Below are 27,818 nucleotides of genomic sequence, written 5' to 3'. Positions count from 1 at the left end.
TATTTTCTAAGCATTCTCATTACTAACAGTGTTTTTAACTGATGTCCTCCCTTAGAAGGGGCACCACATTGATGTAATACACTCAAAAAGCTACATGAAGAATTGTTTCGTTTCATAACATGTAACAATTCTCAAGAATAGTAACAAAAGGTAGCTGATGTCATAGCATGTCATTGTCTTCATGGTCTGCAGAAAATGATGTGTGTTAATTTTTTTTAGTGTAACTCATATCATGTAAAAATGTCTTATTTTGGGGTATTTTGTGTCTTTACCCACATAGCAAAATTGGTATGGCCTGGATCTGGCCCACGCAATGTGCTTACACATGGCCCAGACATGGCAAAGAATGACGGCCCTTTGGTGGTCCAGATCTGGTTTGCCAGATGTGGCCCATACATGGGGCAGCACAAGGCCAGTTGTAGACACACTGCTGGCCCTGTGCTGGCCTAGAACAGTTTCAGCTCTGGCCCCAGATGTCGGCCTAATGTGTACCTTAATTAAGCCATGTAATAAGAACATGTGCCGGAACATAATAGTGCAAAAGTAAGATGACGAAACTCTGTTCAGACAGTGAATGAACTGATTCTTATATAGCGCCTTTCTAGTCTCCCAGATTACTCAAATTGCTCTATATAACATGATATATTCTCAATCATACGCTATCTGTAAACTGAGTGCTTCCTAACTACATTCATACACATTCACACTCTTGACATGCAGCCTGGAGGATCACACAGAGATCGAACCACTAACCTTCTGAATCAGTGGGTGACCTTCTCTACCTCCTGAGCTACAGCCACCTGGTGGCAAACATGAGTAAACCCTCACTAGGTTTTGGATAAAGTGTACACTCACAAACCTGTCAAACCTGCGTTTGAAACATTGGCTACCATAGCAGTATAGTATTGCAACATGGCATTTGGGTCTTCTAACTAAAATAGGAAAATAGGAACATAAACAGTGCCATCATTGCCAGACCTGGCCTACATCTGGCTGACATACACCCTGCCATGACACCAGTCAGTCAGAAGTGCCAGCTTGATGCCGGATCCAGGGACGACCTGTTTTCTGTGAGCCTAGGCCACATACACCAAACCACAATCATGCCAGATGTGGCATGCTATCGCATAAACAGTGCTATCTACACCAGGCCTGGCCCATATCTGGATGACATACGTCTTATCATGCCAGAAGTCAGTCAGCAGTGCCGGCTTGATACCAGATCCGGGCCAGACCTGCCTGTTATGTGGGTATAAGCAGTTTTAGTATTTTAATGAAAACTGACAATATAGATTCAGTGAAATCTGAAAATATGTGATTGTAACAAACACGAACTGTTAAACAATGAATGGTGATGTTGAAATGTTGTAACATGGAGCGAACAATGATTTGAATAAAACCCTGGTTCACAGGATGACACACTGCTCCATTTCTAACCTCTGTCTCTCTTCCACAGCATGTCTTTATCCTGTCTTCCTTCTCTCACCCCAACCAATCACAGCAGATGGCCCCGCCCCTCCCTGAGCCTGGTTCTGCTGGAGGTTTCTTCCTGTTAAAAGGGAGTTTTTCCTTCCCACTGTCGCCAAAGTGCTGCTCATAGGGGGTCATATGATTGTTGAGTTTTTCTCTCTATGTATTATTATATTATATACTGTACAATACAAAGCGCCTTGAGGCGACTGTTGTTGTGATTTGGCGCTGTATAAATAAAATTGAATTGAATTGAGATGCTCTCAAACTTTCAGCTCACTGTGAATGCAGCACCAGGGTTCACAGATCCGATGCCATATTTGATACTTTTAGCTTTACTTTATAATAAATTCTGATTTTAGCTGTTTTCTGTGAAGAGCAGGAACTGATTGTAATTTTACCTTCTTCATTAACCCTGATGTGGTTCCTGTCTGTGTCCAGCAGAGGGCTGCAACAGTTTCAAGGAGAGTTTGAAGTGTGCACACAGCTCAACTTCCTCTGCAATAAAAACATGAATGACAGAAAGAGAGAAGCTTTGCAGAGGAAAGGATCAAAAACACTGCTGCTCGGGTTTGAGAAAACTGAAGGCGCACACACATTTTAAACTCCTGTTCCAGATGTGTGTACCTCTAATCATGTGTGAATGAAACAAGCCTAACATTGCAGGAGGAGGCGGAGCCACAAAGAGGAGAGTCAGCATCATTTTCCAGAAATGAAAGTTAAAGTTAGTGAGAGTAACAGCACAGCTGCAGTCACAGATCTGTGCATTTGTGAAGAAAATCAGACCGAATTCATCTCCTCTTTCTAAACAACTGACTCAAAAACTGGTGAGTACAGCTGATGACATTTAATGTTTAACATACAGCATTAACGCAAAACTTTTCTTTTTATTCATATTTTATTATATGTGTGTGGGGGTGCACAAGTATGTTATATATCTGTAAATTTGTATATCTTTTGACATGTTCCTGGAGTTATTAAAAAATACATGTAACAAATTGTAATGAAGGTGAATTTCTGATGAACAGGGCATAAACAATAAGAAAAAATGCAGACTCTTAGTTACTAAATAGTGGAAAGGAGGTGGGATTAAATAAGCTCATGCTTCTTCCTTCTCATTTTTGAACATGTAAATTAGTTATAATTATTATTGCTTTGTTTTCCTTTTTTTGTTTGTCTCTTTTTGACTATTTTAATGTTCAAAATAAAGATTCAGCACTATACAATTTCACACTGGCATGTCAGAATAATTCAAGTGGAGGCTTAAATTAAACTAGAATAATGTGATCAGCAGTAACATCAATTACATCTACAAGTGCATAATCAACAACACTGAATTAATTTCTTTCTAAAAATGTGTTTTTGACACTTTCACTTTAGTTTTCAGAGACGTCTGCTGCCTCAGTCTGACATGTGACAGTATCAAATCAAAGAAAATAAGTTCAATGTCTCCGAAAAGATTAAACTCATGTTGTGCCAAGTGCAGGTTACTATAATCAGGTCCGAACCTGCAGGAGGCAACAAACAGAGCCGTTTGAGGTGGGGCAGAGCTGAAAGACAGAGCAGCTTCAGAGTCACATTATTATATTCTGCACCTGTGGTGTCCTAGTTGTGTTTCCTATTGTTGCTGCTCAGACTTTGTTGCATTCCCAATGTAAACCACCAAATATGTTTAATTAGAGTTGAACTTTTAATGCTCTGACTTCTGTTCTCAGAGCGCAGACATGTCCGCTGCCAGCAATCTGCGAGCTGAAGATCAGTTTCTGTGCGCCATCTGTCTGGAGGTGTTCGTCGATCCAGTCACCACACCATGTGGCCACAACTTCTGCAAAAGATGCATCACTCAGCACTGGGATGTTAATATGTCCTGCTGCTGTCCCATGTGTAAGGAGACGTTCAACACGAGACCTCAGATGAAGGTCAACACTTTGCTTTCTGGCATAGTTTTTCAGCTCAAACGAGAAGCTCAGAAGAAAGTCAACAGCAGCAGCTCAGAGCAACAAGCTGCCAAACCGCAACTTCCCTGCAATGTCTTCACTGGAGCCAGACCAAAGGCCCTGAAGTCCTGCCGTGAGACACGCCTGGACCCTCGTCAACATCTGTACGGAGAGTTGGAAAGAGAGAGTGAGCTAGCGAGAGAGAGACAGCAAGATGTTTGGAGCGAGCTAGAAAGAGAGTGTGAGCTAGCGAGAGAGTTACAGGAAGAACAACGGCAGGATCTGTTGCTTGAGTTAGAACGAGAGAGTGAGCTAGCGAGAGAGTTACAGGAAGAACAACGGCAGGATCTGTTGCTTGAGTTAGAACGAGAGAGTGAGCTAGCGAGAGAGTTACAGGAAGAACAACGGCAGGATCTGTTGCTTGAGCTAGAACGAGAGAGTGAGCTAGCAAGAGAGAGACAGCAAGATGTTTGGAGCGAGCTAGAAAGAGAGTGTGAGCTAGCGAGAGAGTTACAGGAAGAACAACGGCAGGATCTGTTGCTTGAGTTAGAACGAGAGAGTGAGCTAGCGAGAGAGAGACAGCAAGATGTTTGGAGCGAGCTAGAAAGAGAGTGTGAGCTAGCGAGAGAGTTACAGGAAGAGCAACGGCAGGATCTGTTGCTTGAGCTAGAACGAGAGAGTGAGCTAGCGAGAGAGAGACAGCAAGATCTATGGAGCGAGCTAGAGATGTAGAGAGACAGAGCAAATATATAGATAGAGTTGATTTAGATTTTCCAAAACCCTTTTATCAATAAAAACAGACAGCTAAAGATTTGAGAACAGAAGTAATAATCCAAACAAAAAAATATTTCTTTTTCAAGTGAATATTAAATCAACCACAATGTCTGTTTTTATCGAACATGTAAAGCCAAGGATGAAAGTCTGTAGAGTAAATAATCTCAATCTAAATAAAAAGTCAGAACTGCTTCTCCTGGAGCCCAAACACAGACTGTGATCTCCTGAAATCCAGGAAAGAGTGGAACACAGTTTCCCCTTTACAACATACTGGAGAATTTCATCATGGCTGGGATTTCAAACACCATGTAAAACCCTCCATTGTAGATTTCCAGCCTCTTTGGGTCTCCATGTATTCATCTGAAACCATTCCCAGATGGTCTCTCCATGCACTCTAAGAAATGAAATGTTATATTTACCTGGTGTTGGCTTTCACTGCAGTATAGTATCACTTCCTGTTCCTGATGCATTGCACAGTGGTGTTTTGTGTATGCCATTTAATTAAAAACTTTGTTGTTACACAGTGCAATGGTCAATTCCTTGATCCAATACAGACGCTCTGCTGAATCACCCACTAATTGTGTTCAAAGAATTCATTCATCAACTTAGAGCATCAAATCACAACAACAGTCGCCTCAAGGTGCTTTATATTGTAAGGTAGACCCTACAATAATAGATACAGAGAAAAACTCAACAATCATATGACCCCCTATGAGCAAGCACTTTGGTGACAGTGGGAAGGAAAAACTCCCTTTTAACAGGAAGAAACCTCCAGAACCAGGCTCAGGGAGGGGCGGGGCCATCTGCTGCGACCGGTTGGGGTGAGAGAAGGAAGACAGGATAAAGACATGCTGTGGAAGAGAGACTGTTAATAGGAAAATTGTACTTAGTAGTCAGTATAATCTTTTAATGATATAAGTTTGCATATGGTAGAATACTGCATGTAATCATTTGTGTGTAGAAGTATACAGTTGGTGGCATAGTGAAAGAATGTCTCATCCTAGGGGGCCTGTAACACTTCAAGGTGTTCTAGCGTCCACCCCCACATCCTGGGAGCATGGGAAGAGGTCGTACCTTGTTTTATTGTTTTATCGTAGCTATGTCTGTTTTAGTCTAAGTGCCTTTTGTTTAGATGAACTGCTGGACTTCTTCACTGTGTTATCTAGGGTGAACCATCTAGGGTGAGGGGGAGACTACCCTCTTTATGACCAAGGATGTTCTTTTTGTGCTGTTATATGACCCTTTGATCAGCAGGGCACCACACACACACACAAGCACCCACTGAAGTATAAATAAAGACCGGGGCAGTTTCTCAGTGCGAGTCTCAGTCTGGAGGCTGCCCTTGCTAGCAAGAAGTTCTGTGTGTTTCTCTTCTCTGAGTCTTTACTGAAGAAGTGTTTTAGAGTATATTTCCTTAACAGAGACAGAGGTTAATAAAAAGTAACAAGTATGACAAGTATGATTCAGTGCAGAGAGGTCTATTAACACATGAGGTATGTCGCAATTAAGGGGCCAAATCATTTGAAGGTCGATTATGCCACAGCCGGGCGACAAAGGCTGTCCCAATTCAAAGACTGCTCCAAATGCGGCCGACAAATCCATCTTTCATTTCCCTGAATTTGAAGGATGGGTCAGGTGTATCCTTCTTGGCCCAACCCATCCCAGAATTCATAGCGCGGCCCAGCCAATTCCAGTTTCCAACAATGGCGGCAGCTACTTAGCTTTAATATTACTCTTATTAATCTTTCTGGGTCACAAAATAAACTTTTATGATATTTTCAGGTGAGAATGTAGCTGTGTAAACTTCTAATATCTGCTCAATTTATTAAGATGTCACATGTTTGCAAAAGTGCTCCGACATTTTCTGAGACGTCTGTTACTCACCAGCTCGATATCTGACCGGGAGGTCGAGGCTCACTAGAGCCAGTGAGAACAGCAGATTCCCAGCACATCGTTTTCAGACCCATGCGGTCTTTCGCTACTCAGGTTAAACATGATATATATATTATTGTTTGGCTTTTTTCAATACCATGTTTTATTTGTTCCTGAGTCAAAAGGGCTTGGCTGAGATTAAAGTTATAGTTTTTTATCCATGCATTTTCTTCCGCTTATCCGAGGCACTGGACCCCCAATGTACAGGCAGCAACGCGAGGAGATACTAGAATACCCACCCCAGCCCGCCACCTCTCACCGGGGGCAAATCCAGACTAAGACAGAGTCCAGCCGCTCTCTGGGAGACTGGTTCCAACGCCATGCGTTGAGGCGAGCCCGAATATATCTAGCCAGTACCTCTCAACCTCACACACTAACTCAGGTTCCTTCCCTAACAGAGAGGTGACATTCCATGTTGCTGCCCGGCACATGATGCATCGGACCCCTACGGCACCTCCTGTGGGTGGTGGGCCTGCAGGAGGATGGGTCGATGTCCCCTTTTCGGGCTGTGCCTAGTGGGCCCCATGGACTAAGGCCTGGCCACCAGACGCTCACCCTCAGGCACCCAACCAGGGCTTGGCTCCATGGTGGGGCCCCAGTAACCCTATCCCAGGCAGGGTGAACTGTTCCCTCATTTTCATATAAGGGTCTTCTGAATCGCTCTTTGTCTGTTCCTCTCCTAGGACCAATTTGCCATGGGAGACCCTACCAGGGGCAGAAACCCCGGACAACATAGCCCCTGGGATCCCTGGGACACACAAACCCCACCACCACGATAAGGTAGCGATTCGCGGAGGGAATAAACACTGAATAAACGTCAAACAGAAAACTGAATAAACAGAAGCATGTCCTATTATATTTTAAATAGCAAAGAGCAGATGGCTGAGTTTATTAAACTCCATGAACACACTTGATGACACAAATCTGAAGGGTAGACCCTCCCATTTCACAGCCTCGCAGTTCTGGCCTTCTTGGCCTTTAAAGGACTCGGCCCACGTAGACTGCGAAGGCCGTGTCCAATATAGGAGAAATCTGTTCTCTCTTTTTAGTCCCTGTCAGTACTCTTGCTGCAGCATTTTGTATTAACTGGAAATATACTGTTAAAAATGACTCCAAGGTTCCTCACAGTGTTACTGGAGGCCAAGGTAATGCCATCCAGAGTAAGAATCTGGTTAGATACCATATTTCTAAGATTTTCAGGGCCGAGTACAATAACCTCAGTTTTATCTGAATTAAGAAGCAGAAAGTTAGCGGCCATCCAGGTCTTTATGTCTTTAAGACATTCCTGCAGTTTAACTCATTGGTGTGTGTTATCTGGCTTCATGGACAGATAGAGCTGGGTGTCATCTGCATACTGCACTACTGCCAGCTTGAAGGCCTGTGGTACATAGCTGATTATTAGAGATAGGTTGATCATATTTAAGATCGAAGAATTAATTAATGGCAGGACTTCTTTGAGCAGTTTTGTAGGAATGGGGTCTAAAAGACACATTGATGGTTTGGAGGAAGTAATTATTGAAGTTAACTCAGAAAGATCAATTGGAGAGAAAGCGTCTAAATGAACATCAAAGGTACTGAAAGTAGCTGTAGATACATCTGTGAGATGATTATGAGTAATATTTTTCTCTAATGATTGTGAAGGTTCTCAGTCATCCAGGTCATCGTAGTCTAAGGAGCTTGGAAAGAAAAGCGTCTGGTTGGCTCAACAGAGCTCTGACTGTTTGTCAGCCTGGCTACAGAGCTGAAGAGAAACCTGGGGTTGTTCTTATTTTCTTCAATCAGTGATGAATAGTAAGATGTTCTGGCTTTAAAAGTAACAAACTATTTCTCCAGGCTAAATGATGATCCTCTAAATTTGTGACACGCCATTTCCTCTCCAGCTTACGAGTCATCTGCTTTAGGTTACGAGTTTGAGAATTATACCACGGAGTCAGGTACTTCTGATTTGAACATTTCTTTTTCAGAGGAACAGATTTGTACGCAGTTAAGTGAAATTATTAACAAGATAATTGACCTCTGCTGGAGTAGCATTCAGGTACTGAAGAAGATAATCCCCTGCACCTCCATTTAAACTAACATAATCATCCTGCTGCAACCAGGTTTCTGTAAGGCAGAGTAAATCAATTTGTTGATCAATTATTAAGTCATGTACTAACAGAGACTTGGAGGAGAGAGACCTGATATTTAATAATCCACATTTCACTGTGTTACTCTTTGGTTCAGATGTGGATACTGTATTGTTCTTTCTTTGTGATTGTTTATGTTTAAGTTGTTTGTTGCTGGTTTTTAGTTTGTTCTTTGTCTGTTTGGAAGCTGACACAGTCTCTATGGAGATGGGTTTTTGGGGGGGTAGCAGGAGGAGAGAAGCTGCAGAGAGGCGTGTAAGACTGCAGCTCTGCTTCCTGGTCCCAACTCTGGATAGTCATATTTTGGGGGGTTTAATAAATTTGTCCATGTTTCTAGAAATGAGAGCTGCTCCATCCAAAGTGGGATGGATGCCGTCTCTCCTAACAAGACCAGGTTTCCTCCAGAAGGTTTGCCAATTATCTATGAAGCCCACATCGTTTCTGGGACACCACTCAGACAGCCAGCAGTTTAAGGAGAACATGCGGCTAAACATGTCACTCCTGGTCTGATTGGGGAGGGGACCAGAGAAAACTACAGAGTCCGACATTGTTTTAGCAAAGTTGCACACCGATTCAATATTGATTTTAGTGGCCTCCGATTGGCGTAACCGGGTGTCATTACTGCCGACGTGAATTATGATCTTACTGAATTTACGTTTCCCCTTAGCCAGCAGTTTTAAATTTCCTTCAATGTCGCCTGCTCTGGCCCCTGGAAGACAATTGACTATGGTTGCCAGTGTGTCTAGCTTCACATGTCTGAGAACAGAATCGCCAATTACCAGAGTTTGACCCCCGGCGGGTGTGTCGCCGAGTGGGGAAAAACGGTTAGACACATGAACGGGTTGGTGGTGTACCTGGGGCTTCTGTTTAGGACTATGCTTCCTCCTCACTGTCACCCAGCCGACCTGTTTTCCTGGCTGCTCGGGACAATCTGCCGGGGGACAGCTAGCGGGGCCCACGCTACCTTCGGCTACAGGGGCCTGATTAGCTACATGCTTATCAAGTCTACAATTCAGGGATCCTGGCCTTTAGAGCTGAAAATAGGCTACATTTATTACAAGTATCATTACTGCTAAAACATGGCGAGGAGTAACTAACCATCTGACACAATGAGCAGGAAAGTGTAGGCAGGACAGGTGAAGAGGCCATGCTGCTAGCGAGTCGGCTACGAGCTAAGCTAAGCTAGCAAATTCATAAAGACACAGTAAATAATTCAGTTCAATTCAATGTTATTTATATGGAGCCAAATCACAACAACGGTCACCTCAATGCGCTTTATATTGTAAGGTAGACCCTACAATAATAGATACTGTGAACATAATTAGTGGGGGAATCAACAGGGAGTGTACTTTGGATAAAGCATGTGAAGATTAGACTATGAAATAAGACATTATCGGCTGCTATAACTGATCATCATATATTGCCTTATAGGTTGGAGAACATTGAGAACACTGTTTAATTGGTTTAAATTTGATTTGACAGATCAAGGTTATTTTGTGTCATTCATTAACTATCATTTTGAACGCATAAAGGTTACACCTGGGGTTCCTCAGGGTTCTGTTCTTGCACCGCTTTTGTTTAATGTCGAGATGCCTGCTTTAGCTGGGATTATGAAGCATTATGTCATCCGGGGAAGGGTGGCTTTTCGGAGTTTGTCTTGTTTTGCATGAGTTGCTGTGTTTTTGTTCTTTTGGTTTTTGCATGCTTGTTTTTATCGTGACACGCCTGTTTGACTTGTTTAACGGACTCTAGCGCTAACCAATTAGGACAAGCCTGGCAGGCACCTAAGACCAATAACGGGGGCCTGGCAGGAGAGATGAATTCAAATTCTCGTTGCCCCTTGCCAGGGTTGTTTTAATGTTTCTCTCATTCCTCCGGCTGTATCTTCCTACTTTAATTAATGTATTCTGTAAATCCAGCAGTAAAGCTGTGTCTTGAGTTTCATGGAGACCTGCCGGGGAGTCCTCCATTTTGGATCCTATTGCTGCCTCCCTCACACACGTCATCATGACAATCATATTACAAAAGCTTTGAAATGGTTGCACTGGCTTCCTGTATGTAAAAGAACTGATTTGGAAATACTGTTAATGGGTCATGATCACTAAACAGTCTTGGGCCTCAACACGTTGCTAACTTACTTGAGGGCTATGAGGCTTCGAAGCCTCTTAGTTCCTCGGGAACAGGCTTACTTAATATTCCAGGAGCTCGGACCAAACAAGGTGAGACAGCATTTAGTGTTTATGCTTCCCTCAAACCTGCAGTGTGTGGAATCTATTAGCTTTTAAAATCAGGGCTGAAATCTTTGTCTTTTTGTAGCTTTTATGTTAAATTTTAACTTAAACTTTTAAATGATTGCATTCTTGATTTTAATGTTTTCCTTTTCTATATATTTGGGATTGTTCTGTCTTTGTGAAGCACGCTGAATTGCTTTTGTATGTGTTATATAAATAAAGCTGAGTTTGTCCGATGGATTTTCTTCGATCAGTGATGAATAGTGAGATGTTCTAGCCTTAGAAGGGCTTTTTTACAGGCCTTCAACTGACATCGCTTCAGTCCAGCGCATGCACTTTGGATATTAATATATAAATATATATATATAGATATATAAATTTTATTATTGCAGTCAAGCAGCAGAGTCCCAGTGGTTCTGTATAGCAGTTTATTCACAGTAACACTTTTTACTCCTCAGTTCAAGACATAACAAAAGTTTCAGGCATCGAGACATCTTAACAAAGGAACAAACAAACAGATCATATTTGGCAAAAAGTTTCCAGCCATGCATTTAAGAGACATGAGAAACATAATCAGCAGCAAACACGAGAAGTGACGTGAAGAGAGGAGGTCGCCTCCTTTCAGCAGGGAGACAGAGGCGTTTCAAGGCTCAAAGGATTACTCCGCTGCTGAAAATAGTCCCTCGGATGCTGCACCAGTTTGAACATGGAAGTCCCACAAAGTATCCCTCCAGCTTTTATTGTGAAGGATCAACACTCAGACCAGTGAAACTCATTTCTGCAGCTGGAAAGTAAGCGAACCAAAAACTGCAGTGTACAGATTTCTCCTTTAAATAACACAAAGCACGAGAAAAGTGACGCCCATCCTCTCATCCGCCGCCTCTGCTCACTCAGACGTTCACACAGGTAATAAATAAGATAAAACACTTCAGGTGTTTCCCACGCTGGTCTTCAGTCTGAGGGGGTTTCAGTGTTAAAGGAACAGTCAGATTTCTTCCAGAGTCTGAGGAGATGGAGACGACTTTCAAGTCTGTGCATCGAGTACAGGAAGTGAATGTCATTTATGTAGCACCGGCTAACAACTTTGCTCCTCTCAAGGTGTTTTATTTAAGCGTAGAGTATCAGCAAGAACACCTGTGATGGAGCCTGATCTAAAAGCAGCGCCCGTCTGCTGAACCCAAAGCTTCAGAAGATTATTGTGACCGTAGCTGCAAACTACCCAAACTAACGAGCGTCTGAGGCCTGGAGAAAGTTCCTGCTTCGAACGCGAGCTGGACACACAGACCTGAAGCGTGCGTCAGCCTTCGTCTCCGAAGCTTCCTAATGAGCTCGGATCTCAAACTGTCCGACTGTTCCTTTAACTTTCCACAGGAAACCAGCCGAGAAGCTAAGTTATCCCTCTGACTGCTGAAACCCCGCCCTCACAGAGACCAGCGTGCGAAACAGCTCGTTACTCCCTCAGAGGTCATGAAAGAGCACAAAGAGCAGACCCCGCCAACCCAACGCCCGCCTTCAGGAGGTGCCGTCTCTCACTGCGATGCTGATGTTCAAAGGTAGTCCCGGCAAGACCTCTGCGCGGGGTTCAGTGGGCGGAGTCAGTTGAACGCCTCCTTGTTGATCCACATCAGGGTCCGCGTCTCGTTGGGCTTGCACTCGTACTCGATGCTGCTGAACTTGTTGCCGAACTGGCAGTGCTCCCTCTTGTAGTAGTTGTAGTATTTGGCCTGCCACACCGTCTCAAACGTCCCCGCCTTGATAAACTGCACCGAGACACAAAGCAGAGGGCTCGAGCTCAAATTCGGCGTCAGGCTTTTAAAACAGATTTTTGGTGTTTCTAAAGAGGCCAAACTCATGAATCCAGACGGCGTGCGCAGCCATCTGCTGACAGGAAACTGCACAAACGCGTCTGATTGTAGATCTATAAATCTGTTACGCCTGTGCAGCTGTCACACGGTGATAATACCACCTTAGATTATATTTTTTCTCTCGAGAAGTATAAACAGGTCAGGAATTTAGATGCAAATGTTTCTGAACACGTCCTCTCTGTTTGCTCAGGTTCCTGCGTAGAAACACACGAGGTGAATAAGCTGCTCAGGCTGTTTAACACCACTGATTTACTTTGAAATGCTGCACAAAGTGTGTGTTTGGAGGCGTCTCCTAAACTGTCCAATGCTTTTATGTGTTTTTATTGGAAAGGTTGCAACTACACAGGCTCTCGTCTCTGAGTCTGACCCCTCGGTCTCAGTCTTGCTCTGCTGTCACTCTTTCTTGTTTAGAGGATGTTGTTGGCCACCTGAGGCCCTCTGGTTCTCCAGATCATCCTGTCCCTCCACCATGTTTTAAGGAGATTGTGGCTAGCATAGAGCAGGCTGTTCAGGCTATCATAAACAGCATGCCTGCTAATTCTAAGCGTGCAGCCCCACACAGCGCTGGCTGACTGCAGGCCAGCTCCACGCTATCAGAGCGAGCCGCTGCTCTGAGACATCTCACCTCTATGCTGACTTGGACGGGCTGCCGGTCGCCACTCTTGGTGTGCGGGACGCCCTCGGTGTCGTACTGGCCGTGGTAAACCACCGACTCGTCGTCCCTGGACTGCTGCTCCAGCGGGAAGACGACGCCTCCGATGTTCATGTTGCTGTGAGGAAGAAGAGGCCGAAGGGTTATGCACGAAAATAAAAATATTGCACATTTTTATCATTTTTGACATTTTGTCTCAAACACTGTTAAAGACCGTTAGATGTCCAGCAGCGAGCCGAGCGTGTGACGTGAGAGCGACTCCCACAGTATGAAGGAAACAGGAAACAGCCACTCACATCTAAAAGTCATTAAAATCATCCAGATGTGTAAATGCTGCGAAACGCTTCATAAACGGTTCGGTGGATTTAATTTGTAATTAAAATGTAATTATAGTCACACAGCATAAGGAGAAAAGGAGTCAGGTTACCTCAGAATCGCAGACGTGATTTTACTGTAAGCACATTGGAATAGTTCGCATCCCTGCAGCTCACAGCGTAAACACAGCGCATGTTGAACTGCACATTTGGATTTGCTGTTCTTTATGCTGATGATAACGGCTGTCCTGACCAGCTTGTTTCCCTTTCACACTCCTCTCCTGTACGATACCTGCGACCTGAAAAGTGCAGCGTACTCGGGTGTGTGTACTTCCTGTCGGCCTCCACCTGTGTGTCCTCCCTGTTTGTGTCAGTTTGGAGTTTTCCTTTCATGTCTCTCGTTTACCCACGAAGCCTGTTAACCTGCTACCGTCACCATGGTAACTGATGCTGAACACCTGAAGCAGAGTGTAACGTCAGTGTGGGACTCACTGCTGCTGTGACAGGAGGTCCGCCCCCTCGCTGTGGGCGGATCTTTACTCTCACAGTTACAACGATGGCTCCTGCAGGGCCCACAAATCACTGCCACATATCAATATGCACCTTTATTTAACTGATAGTACTTCAGTGTTTTTACATGTAATGGAGTATTCTCTGATGGTATTTCTGCTCCTGCAATAAGCACATTTTACCCCCGTTATTCCATAATGAACACGTCACTTCCTTTATTTGTCCCCGGTAACCGCAAACCTCCGCCCTGACCGGGAACGACACGTGATCCCCGCATGATTTATTCAGGCAGGTGTCGGATGCTCCGGCCTGCAGGAGGAGCAGCAGCCTGCTCCTCATCATCACCTCCTCATCCTCATCATCACCTCTTGCAGACGTTCTTTATCATTTCTCGCACATGCGCGCTGGCGTGCCGCACACACAGGTTACCGAGATGCTTACGTGGCCTCGACGTTTCCAGGCTTCAGCACCACCTCGATCTTGTACTTGGAGCCCGTGAGGAGCTTGATGGTCCGGCTCTGGCCGAACCGGGTCCCGTCCACCTTGAAGAAGACCGGGCCGTCGTTGGGCTGGATCCGCAGCGCGATGGAGATGTTGATGATCGGGGGGACGTCGTCCATGGCGCCGAGCTCAGGGAGGGGGAGGCGGACGCGTGAGAGAGATGCTGAGGAAGGACCAGAATCAAGCTGCACGCTCACACGGCTTCCGGTGACAGCTGCTTTCAAAATAAAAGACTGCAGCTGCAAATACCAAGGCAAATGTATGTGTGTGTGTGTGGGGGGGGGGGGGGGGGGGGGGGGTCAATAAATGTCACCGGTGGGCTGTTATTAAAAAAAATAAGTTTATCTGACAGTCGGGAAATTTGTAAAAGGTTAAAAACAAAAGAACAAGTTTAACGAAGAGCTTGTGAAACTGAATGTGACAAAACACGTTAGACAGAAAAACACAACACCTGTGCACGCGCAACATGACGTCACAGGCAGGAAATGACCGGGAGATGAAAATATGTTCACACCGCTGCCGGTAAAACGCTGTCCCCTCGTTGCCAAAGCAACATCTTTGTTACCTTTGAGCAAAAACGTTAAAAACAGATAAAAACAGCTGATTTAAGTAAACTTGAGGTCCCGCGTGTCTGTAAGCTGCAGGTGTGACTTTATGCTTTTATATCTCTGCTGCTTTGAAATCACAGACTGTCACACTGATGTCTTTGTGAGTCTGTGCTGCGTGTTTGCTTGAGGGGAGAAGCTGTGATGTGTCATTAAAAAGAACCGAGTCAGCAGAACCTCACGAAGATGGTTTATTGAATCATCGTCATATTTACACGAACCCAAAACAAAAAGGCTCAAATTTAAAAATAAAAAATTCACTTTGCTTCTCTGTGATTTTTTTCTATAAAAATTTTAAAAGTATGTACAAAAGTTTGCGTTTCCTGTGAAACACAAACTGCAGAGGGAATATATTAGAGTTAAAAAACCGAAGTGCTCGAGGTGCTTTGATCAAACTGGAACGCCGTCATCGATCCAGCTCGGCCTGCAGGATCTCGCCCCAGGTCTCCGCGTCCAGCGGCGTCAGCTTCCTGCCGCTCAGCTCGTCCGCCGACCTCACGTGGCTGAACCGTCCAATCAGCCAGTCTTTCTTCACAAGGCTGCGGATGTAGTTCCTCACCAGGATCAGCTGAGGACAGGAAACAGGAAACGGTCAGAAAGCAGTTCTGCTGTTTCTGGGTGACGCTGCTTTCATAAGCTGGACTAAAAGCAGTTTTTAATAATGACATTAAAAGAAATGGCTGCAGCGTCTGACATGTGGACAAGTCTTCACTCCGCTCTGTTTCACAGGCAGAACTAACAGTTATAAAGTTATGAGTATATCCAACACTTCAGCCACAGGTTCTGCCCCTCAGCAGCCTTCCAGCAGAAGCCCAATCAGACGAAAGCTGATGGCTCTCAGAGCTGCTTCATCCCAGCAAAATAATTCCCAGCTGACTGTCACTATTCCAGGCCAGGGATCCTTTGGGGAAATTATTCAAAATTTCAGCTCAAACAAAGGGCGAAGTGTTCTTAGACATTTTCCAACAATATATTTTGAGGGACTTAAAGCTTGAATATGAAAAGAAAACAACAACATGTCTTCAGCGTGACGTTCCACAGGTGTGACACCGTGGACCAAACCTAACTTCATAGAACGTTTCTGTGAAACCTGCATCCCAAGTTTGTGATGCTTTTTGGAATATTCAGGATTTAATGTGCATAAATCAACTCGTCTGATACGAAAACCTGGAGATCAAATCTCAGCTCTGACCTGCAAACCTGCTGACACAGGTCACGTGACCTTCATCAGCATCAGATCCCTCAGAAAAACATCGATGGAAAAATGTTTAAAACCTCTGACCTTCATCCCTTTTTGACTAATGACTGCAGGATCTGAAATGAGCGTAGTTCCTGTTTGAAGCAGATCATTAACCTGGAAAAGTTTCAGAAGAATCTGAGATGTTTTCTAAGACATAATATGTTAGGAACCTTCCAGGAGAGGCCGTGTCTCCGGTCGCTGTCGACCTCCCTCTGGCAGATGGCTCGGACCATCAGGCACTGCTTCCTCCACAGCTGCTCGCTCTGCTCGATGATCTGATGCCACAGCCTGCAGGTCCTCGCCGCGCTGCACAGGCTCGCCGCGTCCAGCTCGCCAAAGATCCTCACGCTCATTTCTGTCGGCAGCATCTCGGCAAAGTTGCGAGGTGGGGCTGTGCCTTCGGCTGCCGTCAGGGCGGGGCCTCCTTCACAGAGAAAAAACACTGGTGGAGTCCTCCCACACACATGCTGCATAATAGAGTCGGACTGAGTGGAAGAGCCTGAGGAAAGAGCCGACAGCGATGGAGAAATGAGTCACAGATTAAAGACCTCAGACTTTTAACTCACACTGTGGAGGTCGAGTGAAGGATGAAGACAAATCACAGTGAAGCCTGAGATTCTTCATCAAACATGTTGCAAAGCACAGACGCAGGAAAAGCGAAATAAAATGCAGGTTTGTTTTTTATGACATCACAAAGACAGAAAGGTTCAAGATGAGCCTGTGAGCTGAAAAAGAGACAAAATGACTGAAATGAGCGAGAAAAGAAAGAAAAAGACCTCCGAGAGAGTAGCGACGAGAAGATCCAGCTGCCAAATAATGAAGACTTCACACAAAATAAGCAGAAAAAAAGCGAAAAGTTTGGAAACCAGGACACAAAGGACTGTGAGACGAACCAGAAAGATTCCGCGCAGAGAAGGTGAAGGGCTCCCACGTCAAACCGAAAGAGAAACACGAACAGTGGGGTCCCCACGGACCCAGCCTGGAGACGTCACCCAAGCACAAACTGCTTCCCGTGTCTGTCTTCAAAGACAGACGTGATAAATATCCCCGTTGTTTCCGTCCTGCGTGGCTCTTTTGGCCGACGCTCTGATTTTCGGTAACAAAAGCTGATTTTAATGCTTCACCCCGACCACTCGCCTCCGCCCCTGCTAACAGCTAACAGCTAACAGTTCATGAAAAACTCCACCGGCCGCTTCCGCTTTCAGACCGAACACCGACTTTTACCGTGCACGTGTCCCGGTGTGTGTGATAAGAAGGCGGCGGCGCGCGAGAGAAAACCGGTGTCTTACCGTCCGCGAGGTCTCTGACAGACAGCTCACACGGTTTAAATGTCCTAACGGATGTTTACAAACGTACGCTACGTCATCATATTTTGATTTTTGGCGCATGCGTGCAAGGCATAAACGTCCGTTAATTTAAATTTGAAAACCGTTGAAAATATGATTTTCTTAATTTTCTAATTATAAAATTAAACTGTAAAGCATTTCTCACGCTGCAGTTCTTAAGCAGTCCCTACCACATCCCATTCATTAATCTGCCGATTCTTCAAATATATGGAAAATGTGGAACTTTTTTTACGTTTGTTTGTATTTTTCAAAGATAACTCACGTGCAACAACGCTGTCATATTAAAAGCATTTCGGCAGAAGAGATAAATGTTTTGTTTTTACAGATTAATTTCATCTGCATACACGGGGTGGTTAGCACAGGCAAGGTTAGGTTTATTTTTAAGGGAGATTAATAAAAGATCAGAGAGATTCTGGGCGGAGTTCGGTGAGTGACGTCAGAGACCCAGTGCGCACGCTCCGCTCCGACCCGGAAGTTTTGAACGGTGTTGCTGAGCTGAAGTTGTGTCGGTGCTGCTGTTCGGTCTGGTTCCCCTCCACAGTCCGAGAAGCTGCTTTTAACCTGAAACCTTTTGAACTGTCGAAGCGTGGCGCTGCTCTGTTTTCCTCCACGTTCCTCCAGCGGGGTGCAGCTGCCTCCGTCCGCTCCGCTGAGCCGATGTCTGGCTTCGACCTGGTCCCGGTGGACGGCGGGGATCCGGTCCACCTGCCACCCGGAGAGACGGTGTTGGGCCGGGGCCCGTTACTGGGAGTGAGTCCTCCTCTCCTCTTCAGTCTGAAAACATGACCGCGGATCATTTACAGACTTCTGCTCGTTACAGCAGCACGTGATCTTTAATCACGTGATACATCCAGGGAAGCTTAGCTTCACTTAAAAACATGATTTAAACCTCATAACTAATCAATAACAAAGTGACCAGACATGATCAGGTGGATCACTGATCTGCCGACGTAGAGAGGGCGGGGCTTCATAAGCTAGCACCTTGAACTTTGACCCTCCTCCGTCCTCCTGCCAGATGCTGCTCAGGTGTATCCTTTAAAACAGGGGAGGGGAATGCAACGCCTCGAGGTCCAGAGGTGTCCTTCATCCATTCATTTAAATGGCCTCCAGTTCTCCAGAGGCCTGGTGATGAACTAATCATCTGATCCAGGTGTGTTCACCCAGGGTGAGATCTAAACCCCACCCCTGCTTTATAAGGCTACAACGGGCCACTGTGCAAAAGTCTTGAGCCACCCATCATGTCTGTATAATTTGACCTGTTCCTGTTTAAAAAAACACAACTTAAAAAACATGAAATAAATGAAACTAAAGTCCACAGAAGAAAAAGTTCTAAACATGTTTGATCTGACCCGTCAGAGACAGCAGCGTGTGTGTTCGTGGACTCTGTTAGAGCAGCTCAGCATCATCACAGTGGGAAATGATCCGTCATGTGGGCGTGGCTTTGATGCAGCTTTTCCCTCTCTTGTTTTTCTGTCGTTGTTCTGAGACCTGGTTTGCTTCCCTTCATTCATCACGGCTGAGCTTGAGTCTGTTTGATTTATTCAGAGTAATACTGTAAAAGGAGCAGCTGGAGACGTCTGTAAACGCTGCCTTGTTTCCCGTCTCAGATCAGTGATAAGCGAGTCTCCAGACACCACGGGCTGCTGGACAACCTGAGCGGAGAGCTGCGCCTCAAAGCCGTACGTTCGTCCTTCCTCCTGTTCCTGAATGTGAGGCAGGCCACAGGTTTAGGTTTAGATTTCTTATTACATTAGCTTTATTACATAATCATTTTATTATTCAACATTATAGTAAATGTAGAAGTGTGGTTGTTTCATATCATAGAAATCTCCCTTTGCTTTAAATTCAGCCTTGGTCCCTGTTGCTTTGGAAGATTTTGTTTTTAATTCCATTATTATTATTATTATTATTGTTGTTGTTGTTGCTGTTTGAGTTTCGGTTTAACCTCCTGCTGTTTCGGTCCTCAGACACACCTGAACCCGTGCTTCATTCAGTCGACCCCCACCGATGACCCTCGACCTCTGCAGAAAGGTTCCTGGCACGTCCTTCGTCACGGAGACTTCTTCTCTCTGCTGCCGGGTCGGTTCATCTACGAGGTGGTGTCAGTGGGCGGAGACGAGCGCACGCCCAGGTACTTCTGACGTCTGAAAAACGCTCCTTTCTGTCCTGATGTCGGTCGAGACAAAGACTCGAACCGTCTCGCTGAGTAATGAAGGTGGAGGCTGCTCTCAGGTAACGGGAGCTCTTTTATCTGTGCGGGCCGCGCCATGCGGGGTTAAACGCTCGGTCAGAACATTAGGCGCAGCGTAGGTTTCCGATTTTGTCGCGCTCTTTGAAGCTGACATCAAAGTTAATGCTTCCAGCTCACAGAAGTTCACATTTATCTGCATCAGTGTCGCTCCCCACAGGAACAGCCAGATGTTAGAAGAAGAAGAAGAGACACTTCCTGTTCCTCCTGATCCAGCTGTGGATCTACGTCCAGCTGCCAGACTGAACCAGGAGGAGCCGCCGCCGTCAGCAGCTCCGCAGGAAGACGAGGAGGCCGAGAGACCGTTCAAGGTAGGCTGAACTTTTCAGAGACGAGAAGCTGCTGGAGAAGGACTCCTCAGGGGGCGGGGCCTAAGAGTGACGTCAGCAAGTGTGAATATTTAATCAAGGAGGCGCTTTCAGAGTGCAGGGTTAATGTGATGTGACAGAAACATGAAACTTTAGAACAGTTTGTTTTTTAACAAACAAAGTTATGAGACAAACAAACACTGACAGAAATAATCATCATCAGAACAGGACTTACTGTAAGAATAAAGGAAACTTTGGTTGACAGCAGCTCCTCCCTCGTTCACCAGGGGGCGCCACAGCAGGCGGCTTCACGTGTTTGATCCCACAGTGGGCGTGTCAGTGGCTCAGTGGATGGCAGTGTGAAAGCGAGCAGCCAATCAGTGAAGTCGTCTCGTTGCGTTTCTTTCAGGGAGACTCGGCAGGATCGGTGAAAGACGATCAGCGAGGCGCCGCTCCGTCTGTGACCAGGAGAAGAGTTTTACCTGCATGGATGCAGGCGGCTGTACCTGCTGCAAAGACTCCGCCCTCCACCCCGACAGGTAACAAAGACCCGTCCTGTGTTCCCTCTGCCTGCGGGGGGCGCCCTTTCTGATCCTGTTATTTGTTTGAAAATGTCTGTTTAGTTCGGACCTGCCGACCTGCAGCGCCGTCACCTGCCACTAAACGAGCAGCTGTCGCACGAGCCACGCCCGCAACAACCTCCTCACCTGAGGAGGCGGAGTTCACAAGGAAGGAGGAGGAGAGGCCGAGGAAGAGGAGAAAACTGAGTGATGACGAAGAACAACCTGAGGTGAGACCTGTTGAGCAGAGTTTCTGTTTCCAGGTTTAAATTCCGCCTCCTGACCTAAGAGACTAATATGTCCTCTGGCTTTCAGGAGGCCGCCGCCCACCGTCGGGCTAAACCGAACAGGTCTGAGGACAGCGGCGAGAACGACAGCTTCACCATGAAGGCGGAAGCGGAGGACAAAGCAAATGAGTCTGAGAAGGAGGGCAAGATGTCTGAAAACAACGGGACGTCTAAACGAGCCGAGCCCGCCGGGTCAGACGGAGACGCCGAGTCTGGCCCCGCCCCTTCCAAAGCCCGAGTCAGAACGCCGTGTCCGTACGGGACGGCCTGCTACAGGTACGACACTGAAACACACGGAGTCACAGGCTGAATTTATTCTGAGAGCTTTTGCTTTGATGTCTCGTTTCCCTCTGAAGACGAGCTGAAGAGCACTCGAGCCGATGAGGTGCGTCAAGCGCCTCTTGTAGCCCCGCCCCTTCACCATCTCACAGATGCCGCTCGCTGCCTCAGATTAGTCCTTCAGATTTCACTTTTAGAAAAATCTTTGAAACAAGGAGCAGCTGTCCTCACTGCAGTGACTCCAGCAGCTGGTTCCAGCCCACGGTGTGGTGCAGGCTGCATAGCAAACAGCTGCAGGTGACCGCCCTGCACAGGTGGGCTTCACACCCTTCGTTTCCTCCCTGCTTGTGTTTTCCAGGAAGAACCCACTTCATTTCCAGGACTGCAGTCACCCTGGAGACACAGACTACGAGGAGGAGGAGGAGGAGGACAAACCCGAGTGTCCTTACGGCAGCGACTGCTACAGGTTAGAGCTGAGCCGACGGCCGAGGCTCTGCAGCTGCTGACAAACAGCTGGATCAAACAGACACCAACGAGGAGCCTCAGAGATCACACATCAGGGTTTAGTTACTTAATAACTGCCTGCAGCACATTGTTGCTGTCAGAGAACACAAAGCTATTGATTTGATACTTTTTCTGTTTTATCTTCTTTTTATTGACTTTATTGCATTTAGTGCTTTTTAGAAAAACTGCAAACGAACGTTTTTGTAAAAACTGAGGGTCACTACGAAGGACACACACACACACACACACACACACACAGGGACACACACAGGGACACACACACACACACAGGGACACACACACACACACAGGGACACACACAGGGACATACACACAGGGACACACACAGGGACACACACACACAGGGACACACAGGGACATACACACAGGGACACACACAGGGACACACACACACAGGGACACACAGGGACACACACAGGGACACACACAGGGACACACACACACAGGGACACACAGGGACACACACACACACAGGGACACACACAGGGACACACACACACACACAGGGACACACACACACACACACAGGGACACACACAGGGACACACAGGGACACACACACACACACAGGGACACACACAGGGACACACACACACACACACAGGGACACACACAGGGACACACACAGGGACACACACACACAGGGACACACAGGGACATACACACAGGGACACACACAGGGACACACACAGGGACACACACACACAGGGACACACAGGGACACACACAGGGACATACACACAGGGACACACACACACAGGGACACACACAGGGACACACACACACAGGGACACACAGGGACACACACACACACAGGGACACACACAGGGACACACAGGGACACACACACACACACAGGGACACACACAGGGACACACACACACACACACAGGGACACACACAGGGACACACACACACAGGGACACACAGGGACATACACACAGGGACACACACAGGGACACACACACACAGGGACACACAGGGACACACACAGGGACATACACACAGGGACACACACACACAGGGACACACACACACAGGGACACACAGGGACACACACAGGGACACACACACACACAGGGACACACACAGGGACACACACACACACACAGGGACACACACACACAGGGACACACACAGGGACACACACACACACACAGGGACACACACACACACACAGGGACACACACACACACAGGGACACACACACAGGGACACACACAGGGACACACACACACAGGGACACACAGGGACACACACACACAGGGACACACACAGGGACACACACACACACACAGGGACACACACACAGGGACACACACAGGGACACACACACACAGGGACACACAGGGACACACACACACAGGGACACACACACACACACAGGGACACACACAGGGACACACACACACACACACACACACACAGGGACACACACACAGGGACACACACAGGGACACACACACACACACAGGGACACACACACACACACACACACACAGGGACACACACACACACACACACACACAGGCACACACACACAGGGACACACACACACACACAGGGACACACACACACACACACACAGGGACACACACACACACACAGGGACACACACACAGGGACACACACAGGGACACACACACACAGGGACACACACAGGGACACACACACACACACAGGGACACACACACACAGGGACACACACACTGATGCGATTCGTGTTCCTCAGAGCAGCGTTTGTTTGGTTGACACTTGGCTCGCTGTCTCCGTGCTCGCTGCAGACTCTGCGATGAGTAATTCGAGTATTTTTAACTCGACGCGGCCGACGCTGCAGACGGACGGCTGTCAGGAAACATCGTCTGACCTGCATCGCTCGACTTTATTCTGACGTGAACTTTGTTTCCTCTGCAGGAAAAACCCCCTGCACAGGAAGGAATACAAACACACAAAGAAACCAGGTACGCTCATGGACACACACACATTTGTGTCGTACAGGTGGAAGTAAATAACAACAGGTGATAAATAAAAGGGTCTGAAAATTAGAAACAGAAACTAAATCTCGGCCACTTCATTCTCTGACTCACTCGCAATAAATCCCCCCACAGCTCGCCACGTCGCCAAAAAGACTCCCGCTGACGACGAGGACGAGTACGAGGACAGCTTCATTAATGACGACAGCGAGGACGCGGGCGATGACTCGGACTACGTCCCTCCTGACTCAGACGACAGCGGTAAGGAGGACATCAAAGGCCTGCAGAGAGAGGCTACGGCCTTCCTGAAGAGGAGGAAGTAAGCGGAAACCTGCCCTGCCCCTCGCTGAGGGCTCACCAGACCAGAACGCCGTGTTTGATGACGTCATCCTCTACAAACGAAAAGATCAAACCCGCTCCATCTGCATTAGAGACAGATGAGAGGCTGTCCTTTCATCTTTGTGTCCTGATTGATTTTAAACCATACCTGTGTGGTTTTTCACATTAAAGGTTCGGCAGCCTTTTGTAGAGAGGCTTTTAATGTGAAAAACATCTGTTAATATATTCAGCAAAGAAGAAACGAGTATGAACGCATGATTTCTGCTTTCTGATTCCTTTTGTTTTTACTTTATGGTACTCGTCATGTTGGATAAGACACGTCCTCGTGTTGTTTCACATTAAAAGTCTCAAAGTCTTCCCTTTACAGACTTTTAATGTGGAGATAACATCAGGAAGTCTTTGTGAATAAGGAGTGAGATAACAAGGAAAAAACATATTTACATTTTTTTGTTGTATTTCCATTTTCTTCTTTGCTGTGGTGAGGAACATCCAGGTGTTTTTTCAAATTAAAAGTCTTGCAGCCTGTCAAACTTGGATTGCATCAATCAGGAGCACAGCAAAGGAGAAACACGTGGATTAAAACGTAAAACTATTATTTCTGCCATCATGTTTCAGTTTGCTCTACTTGTGATTAGTGCTGAGGTGCATCCAGGTTTTTTCAGAGTAAAACTCATATTTAGGCTTTCAAATATATGCCTATGTTTTGCTTTTAATGTGAAAAACAGAGGAAGTCTTTGCACTTTTTCAAAATAAGTCTCATTGTTTTCATTTTAATGTGAAAAAGTCTTCATATATCTGTAGTGTCACGAAGAAGAAACAGCGGATGTCTTCTTCCACTAAAAGGACTTTTAATGTGAAAGGGATTATTTCTGGCTGTGGGGGTGGAGCACGTGTGAGGCCCACCAAACATTAAAATGAGTAACACTAAAATAAAAACCCGACCCATTTAAGTTCTGGATTTCCCCGGGTTTACCTGTAAAGTCACCTGTGAGAAGTCGACCTGAGGCCGTCCAAAGTGGACGCGCTCGGCTCAGTTTTATTTTGAAGCAGCTTTAAAATGAAGCGAGTGATTCATTCTGGTAAGACGACCCTCTTTGGAGACGGCGTCCTCCACAGAGGGTCCGAGCAGCGACCTGACAGCTGAGCCGTGGCGCTCTCTGAGCTGCTTTTATTTTGTAAATAGAGTCTGTGCTGTTGGCCACAGGTGAGTCGCTCAGAGAGGAAGGTGAACCGTTTTTATCAGCTCACTGATTCCTGGACTGTTTTTCTATTAAATACATCAAAAACAAAGCGGCGTCTCCTTTCTTCCTTCTGTCACAGCTGCGACAGGAAGTCCATTTGATTGATTAGGAAGCTCAGCCCCTGATGTTTGGCTGACCCGGCAGAGCTGTGGAGTGTTTTGTGTTTTGCAGCCCGCTGGTCACCTGTGCAGGTGTCATCCTGGGGGTAGGGTCTCTAAACGTTCTTTGCTAATCTGACAGAACAAAAATGTGTTTTTATGACAGTTTTTGGTTTCTTTTAACGATCGTAGTCTAACGCACAGAAAGCAAGTATTTGTTCAGCTGTGATGACGGCGGCTTACACTGAGCTTATACACAGGCACCAGTACTGATGCTGGGAGTCAGGCTGTGGGGAATGAGATGTCCAGTCTGAGCCGATGAATCCCGGCTTTGTCGTGGGCATGAAAGAAAATCATCGATGGAAACATTTGGTCATTGAGTGTATTCAGACTGACCTCAACACTGTTTGATGAGGACAGTTTGAGGGGAAAACATCAGGATATGACTTCAGACTCAGTTTAAGAGAAGCTCCTCGCTGTGTCGCTGAGCCTGAAACATCTCTGCTCTTTATAATATCTCACAAAGATAATCCGCATAAACACAAAATGCCGTTTTTACACGATGATTTAGTTTATTAGGGGAACAAAAGCTTTCCAAACCTCGCTGCCCTGTGATGTCGTCGCCTCTTAAAGCTAATAACTGGTTGTGTCATCATTGGCAGCAAGAACTGCAATCAGCTGTTTGTGATAACTGACATCGCCGAGTAAGACAAAGTCAGTGACATCATCAGCCTGAGAGGGTTACAGAGACATTTCTCAGGCTGTGGAGGTCACAGAAGAGCCCAGATTAACATCTGCAGACCTGCAGACTCACCTGGCTCAGATAAGGTCAGAGGTCAACAGTAAGAAAGAGGCGGGGCAAAGATGGGAGAGTCCAAGCAGAAACCACTGCTGACCAAGAAGATCACAAAGTCTCGTCGCACATCTGCCAACAAACATCTGGAGGATAATATAATAATAATAATAAGACAGAAGCTGAACTTTCTACGTTTCATCCAGAAACATCCCAGCAGCAGCAGCCAGGGTGGTGGTCGCGTGACGGTCTGGCTGCTCTGCAGGAACCAGCAGCTCCACCTCTGATTGGCTCAAAGTCTGGACTTAAACCAGGCCTGGCAGTGAAGCTGGACTTAGCTCCAGGTCGTTCATGATTTAAGAAGAGAGGCAGTTCGTTTTCACAGAGCTGTACCTGTTTGCTTCGTCCATTTCAGGCGCTTTTTATTTGCAACGCAATGAATATTAAAACACTTACAACCATGTGAGTGAACCCTAACATGGGCACACAATGCAAATCAGCAGGGAGGGACTGTAGCGAGTCATTGTTCTCTTCAGGTTCGCGTTCATCGTTGCTAAGCAGATTATACAACAGCAGCATTACAAATATGCAGATCAAACCTGTGAGACAGCGCTGCACACACACACCAGAGAAAGGTCAGAAACCCTGTGATGTGAGGAAGAACAGGCAGTATTGATTTCAGTATAAACTCCCTCGATGCTGCTACAGAGGACGCTGGCGGACTTTGAGTCTGTGCGTCTGAAGCTGCTGCGTGAACATAAATAAGAGACCGGCTGTGTGCTGATCGGCACTAATGAGGGTGGAAACGATGGCGGAGGCTGAACTGATGGTCTAAAGATCAAACCAGCCCACGCAGAGAGCGCACCGAGGTACAAACAGCCTCTGAAAGCTGCACGAACACCAGCACGCACCACTCCAGCTCTCACCTCTGCTCCTTCATTACAAGCTTAAAAATGCATCTTTATTTGACATGAATATGAGCGGAGAATCGTGCATGCGCACGCAGCCTGCTGCATTACCAACAGTTTTACTTTGAACAGCAGGAGCACGTCGGGGAGTCGGGCTGAAATCCACAGAAGAAGAAGAGGCAGGAGGAGATGTGGTGGACTCCTTCCAAACTGCTGGTGTGAGGGCAGAAGGAGGTCGCACCAAACTCTGATTATGTCACTTTAACTGAGGGCCCCGAACGCTGAGGGGTGGTCGACACGTCTTCCTGAAGCCTCACTTCAGCTTCGTAGCTGTTGCCACGGTGGCAGTCTGATGTGACCATATCTAGATAACTTTGCAGCTAATGCTAGTTAGCAACTTCCCACAATTACCCACACAGCAGCCATGTTATTGGTCACATGATGTCATTAAAACGCTCCTTAAAGCTCCAACATCACAAACATGGTGCAGACGTCCAGTTCAGGTGACGCTAGCAGCAACAGCCACCTGTCAGTCAGAGAGGCCACGCCCCTAATAATGCAATCCAGTTTAAACAGGTCTCTGGCCTCAGTGTTGTAAATAATAACAATAATAATATTTTCATCCACATAAGATACAAACAGCTGGAAACGACAAAAACGGGATCAGAAAGTCTCTCCATGGACGATGCAGCGTCGCTAACACTCGGCAGCAGCCACAGTTCTGCTGAGCAAACACGTCACAGCTCGCTCCTCACT

The 27,818-nt window shown here is 46.4% G+C and overlaps 4 protein-coding genes across 8 annotated transcripts; 2 read left to right on the top strand and 2 right to left on the bottom strand.

The window, feature by feature from the left end:
- Positions 1-2,003: 2,003 nt before the first annotated feature.
- Positions 2,004-4,710, top strand: LOC309707997 (uncharacterized protein). The gene is made up of 2 exons (XM_082535685.1): positions 2,004-2,297; positions 3,186-4,710. The coding sequence occupies exon 2, from the start codon at positions 3,195-3,197 to the stop codon at positions 4,137-4,139; it is 945 nt and encodes a 314-aa protein (XP_082391811.1). The 5' UTR covers positions 2,004-2,297; positions 3,186-3,194; the 3' UTR covers positions 4,140-4,710.
- A 6,174-nt stretch (positions 4,711-10,884) lies between these two features.
- Positions 10,885-14,585, bottom strand: cnrip1a (cannabinoid receptor interacting protein 1a). Its single transcript, XM_082535700.1, has 3 exons — positions 14,253-14,585; positions 12,961-13,105; positions 10,885-12,230 (listed from the first exon to the last, which is right to left on the bottom strand). Exons 1-3 carry the CDS (start codon positions 14,429-14,431, stop codon positions 12,066-12,068), a joined length of 489 nt encoding a protein of 162 aa, XP_082391826.1. The 5' UTR covers positions 14,432-14,585; the 3' UTR covers positions 10,885-12,065.
- Positions 14,586-15,090: 505 nt separating this feature from the next.
- fbxo48 (F-box protein 48) lies at positions 15,091-17,532 on the bottom strand. Of its 2 annotated transcripts, none has more exons than XM_082535702.1 (3): positions 17,447-17,532; positions 16,328-16,656; positions 15,091-15,485 (listed from the first exon to the last, which is right to left on the bottom strand). In XM_082535702.1, exons 2-3 carry the CDS (start codon positions 16,628-16,630, stop codon positions 15,324-15,326), a joined length of 465 nt encoding a protein of 154 aa, XP_082391828.1. In that variant the 5' UTR covers positions 16,631-16,656; positions 17,447-17,532; the 3' UTR covers positions 15,091-15,323. The 2 variants fall into 2 exon arrangements, with proteins under 2 accessions (XP_082391828.1, XP_082391829.1); XM_082535703.1 differs by having other exon boundaries at positions 17,051-17,520.
- A 91-nt stretch (positions 17,533-17,623) lies between these two features.
- Positions 17,624-25,312, top strand: aplf (aprataxin and PNKP like factor). Of its 4 annotated transcripts, none has more exons than XM_082535635.1 (10): positions 17,624-18,253; positions 19,111-19,182; positions 19,471-19,634; positions 19,912-20,062; positions 20,469-20,598; positions 20,683-20,849; positions 20,935-21,182; positions 21,544-21,651; positions 23,625-23,671; positions 23,804-25,312. In XM_082535635.1, exons 1-10 carry the CDS (start codon positions 18,161-18,163, stop codon positions 24,004-24,006), a joined length of 1,383 nt encoding a protein of 460 aa, XP_082391761.1. In that variant the 5' UTR covers positions 17,624-18,160; the 3' UTR covers positions 24,007-25,312. The 4 variants fall into 4 exon arrangements, with proteins under 4 accessions (XP_082391761.1, XP_082391760.1, XP_082391759.1 ...); XM_082535634.1 differs by having other exon boundaries at positions 19,111-19,212; positions 23,819-25,312; XM_082535633.1 differs by having other exon boundaries at positions 19,111-19,212.
- Positions 25,313-27,818: the final 2,506 nt, after the last annotated feature.

Source organism: Aulonocara stuartgranti (assembly GCF_965226115.1).
Source record: "Aulonocara stuartgranti genome assembly, chromosome: 6".
NCBI lineage: Eukaryota > Metazoa > Chordata > Actinopteri > Cichliformes > Cichlidae > Aulonocara > Aulonocara stuartgranti.
This window is presented reverse-complemented; position numbering and strand designations above follow the sequence as displayed.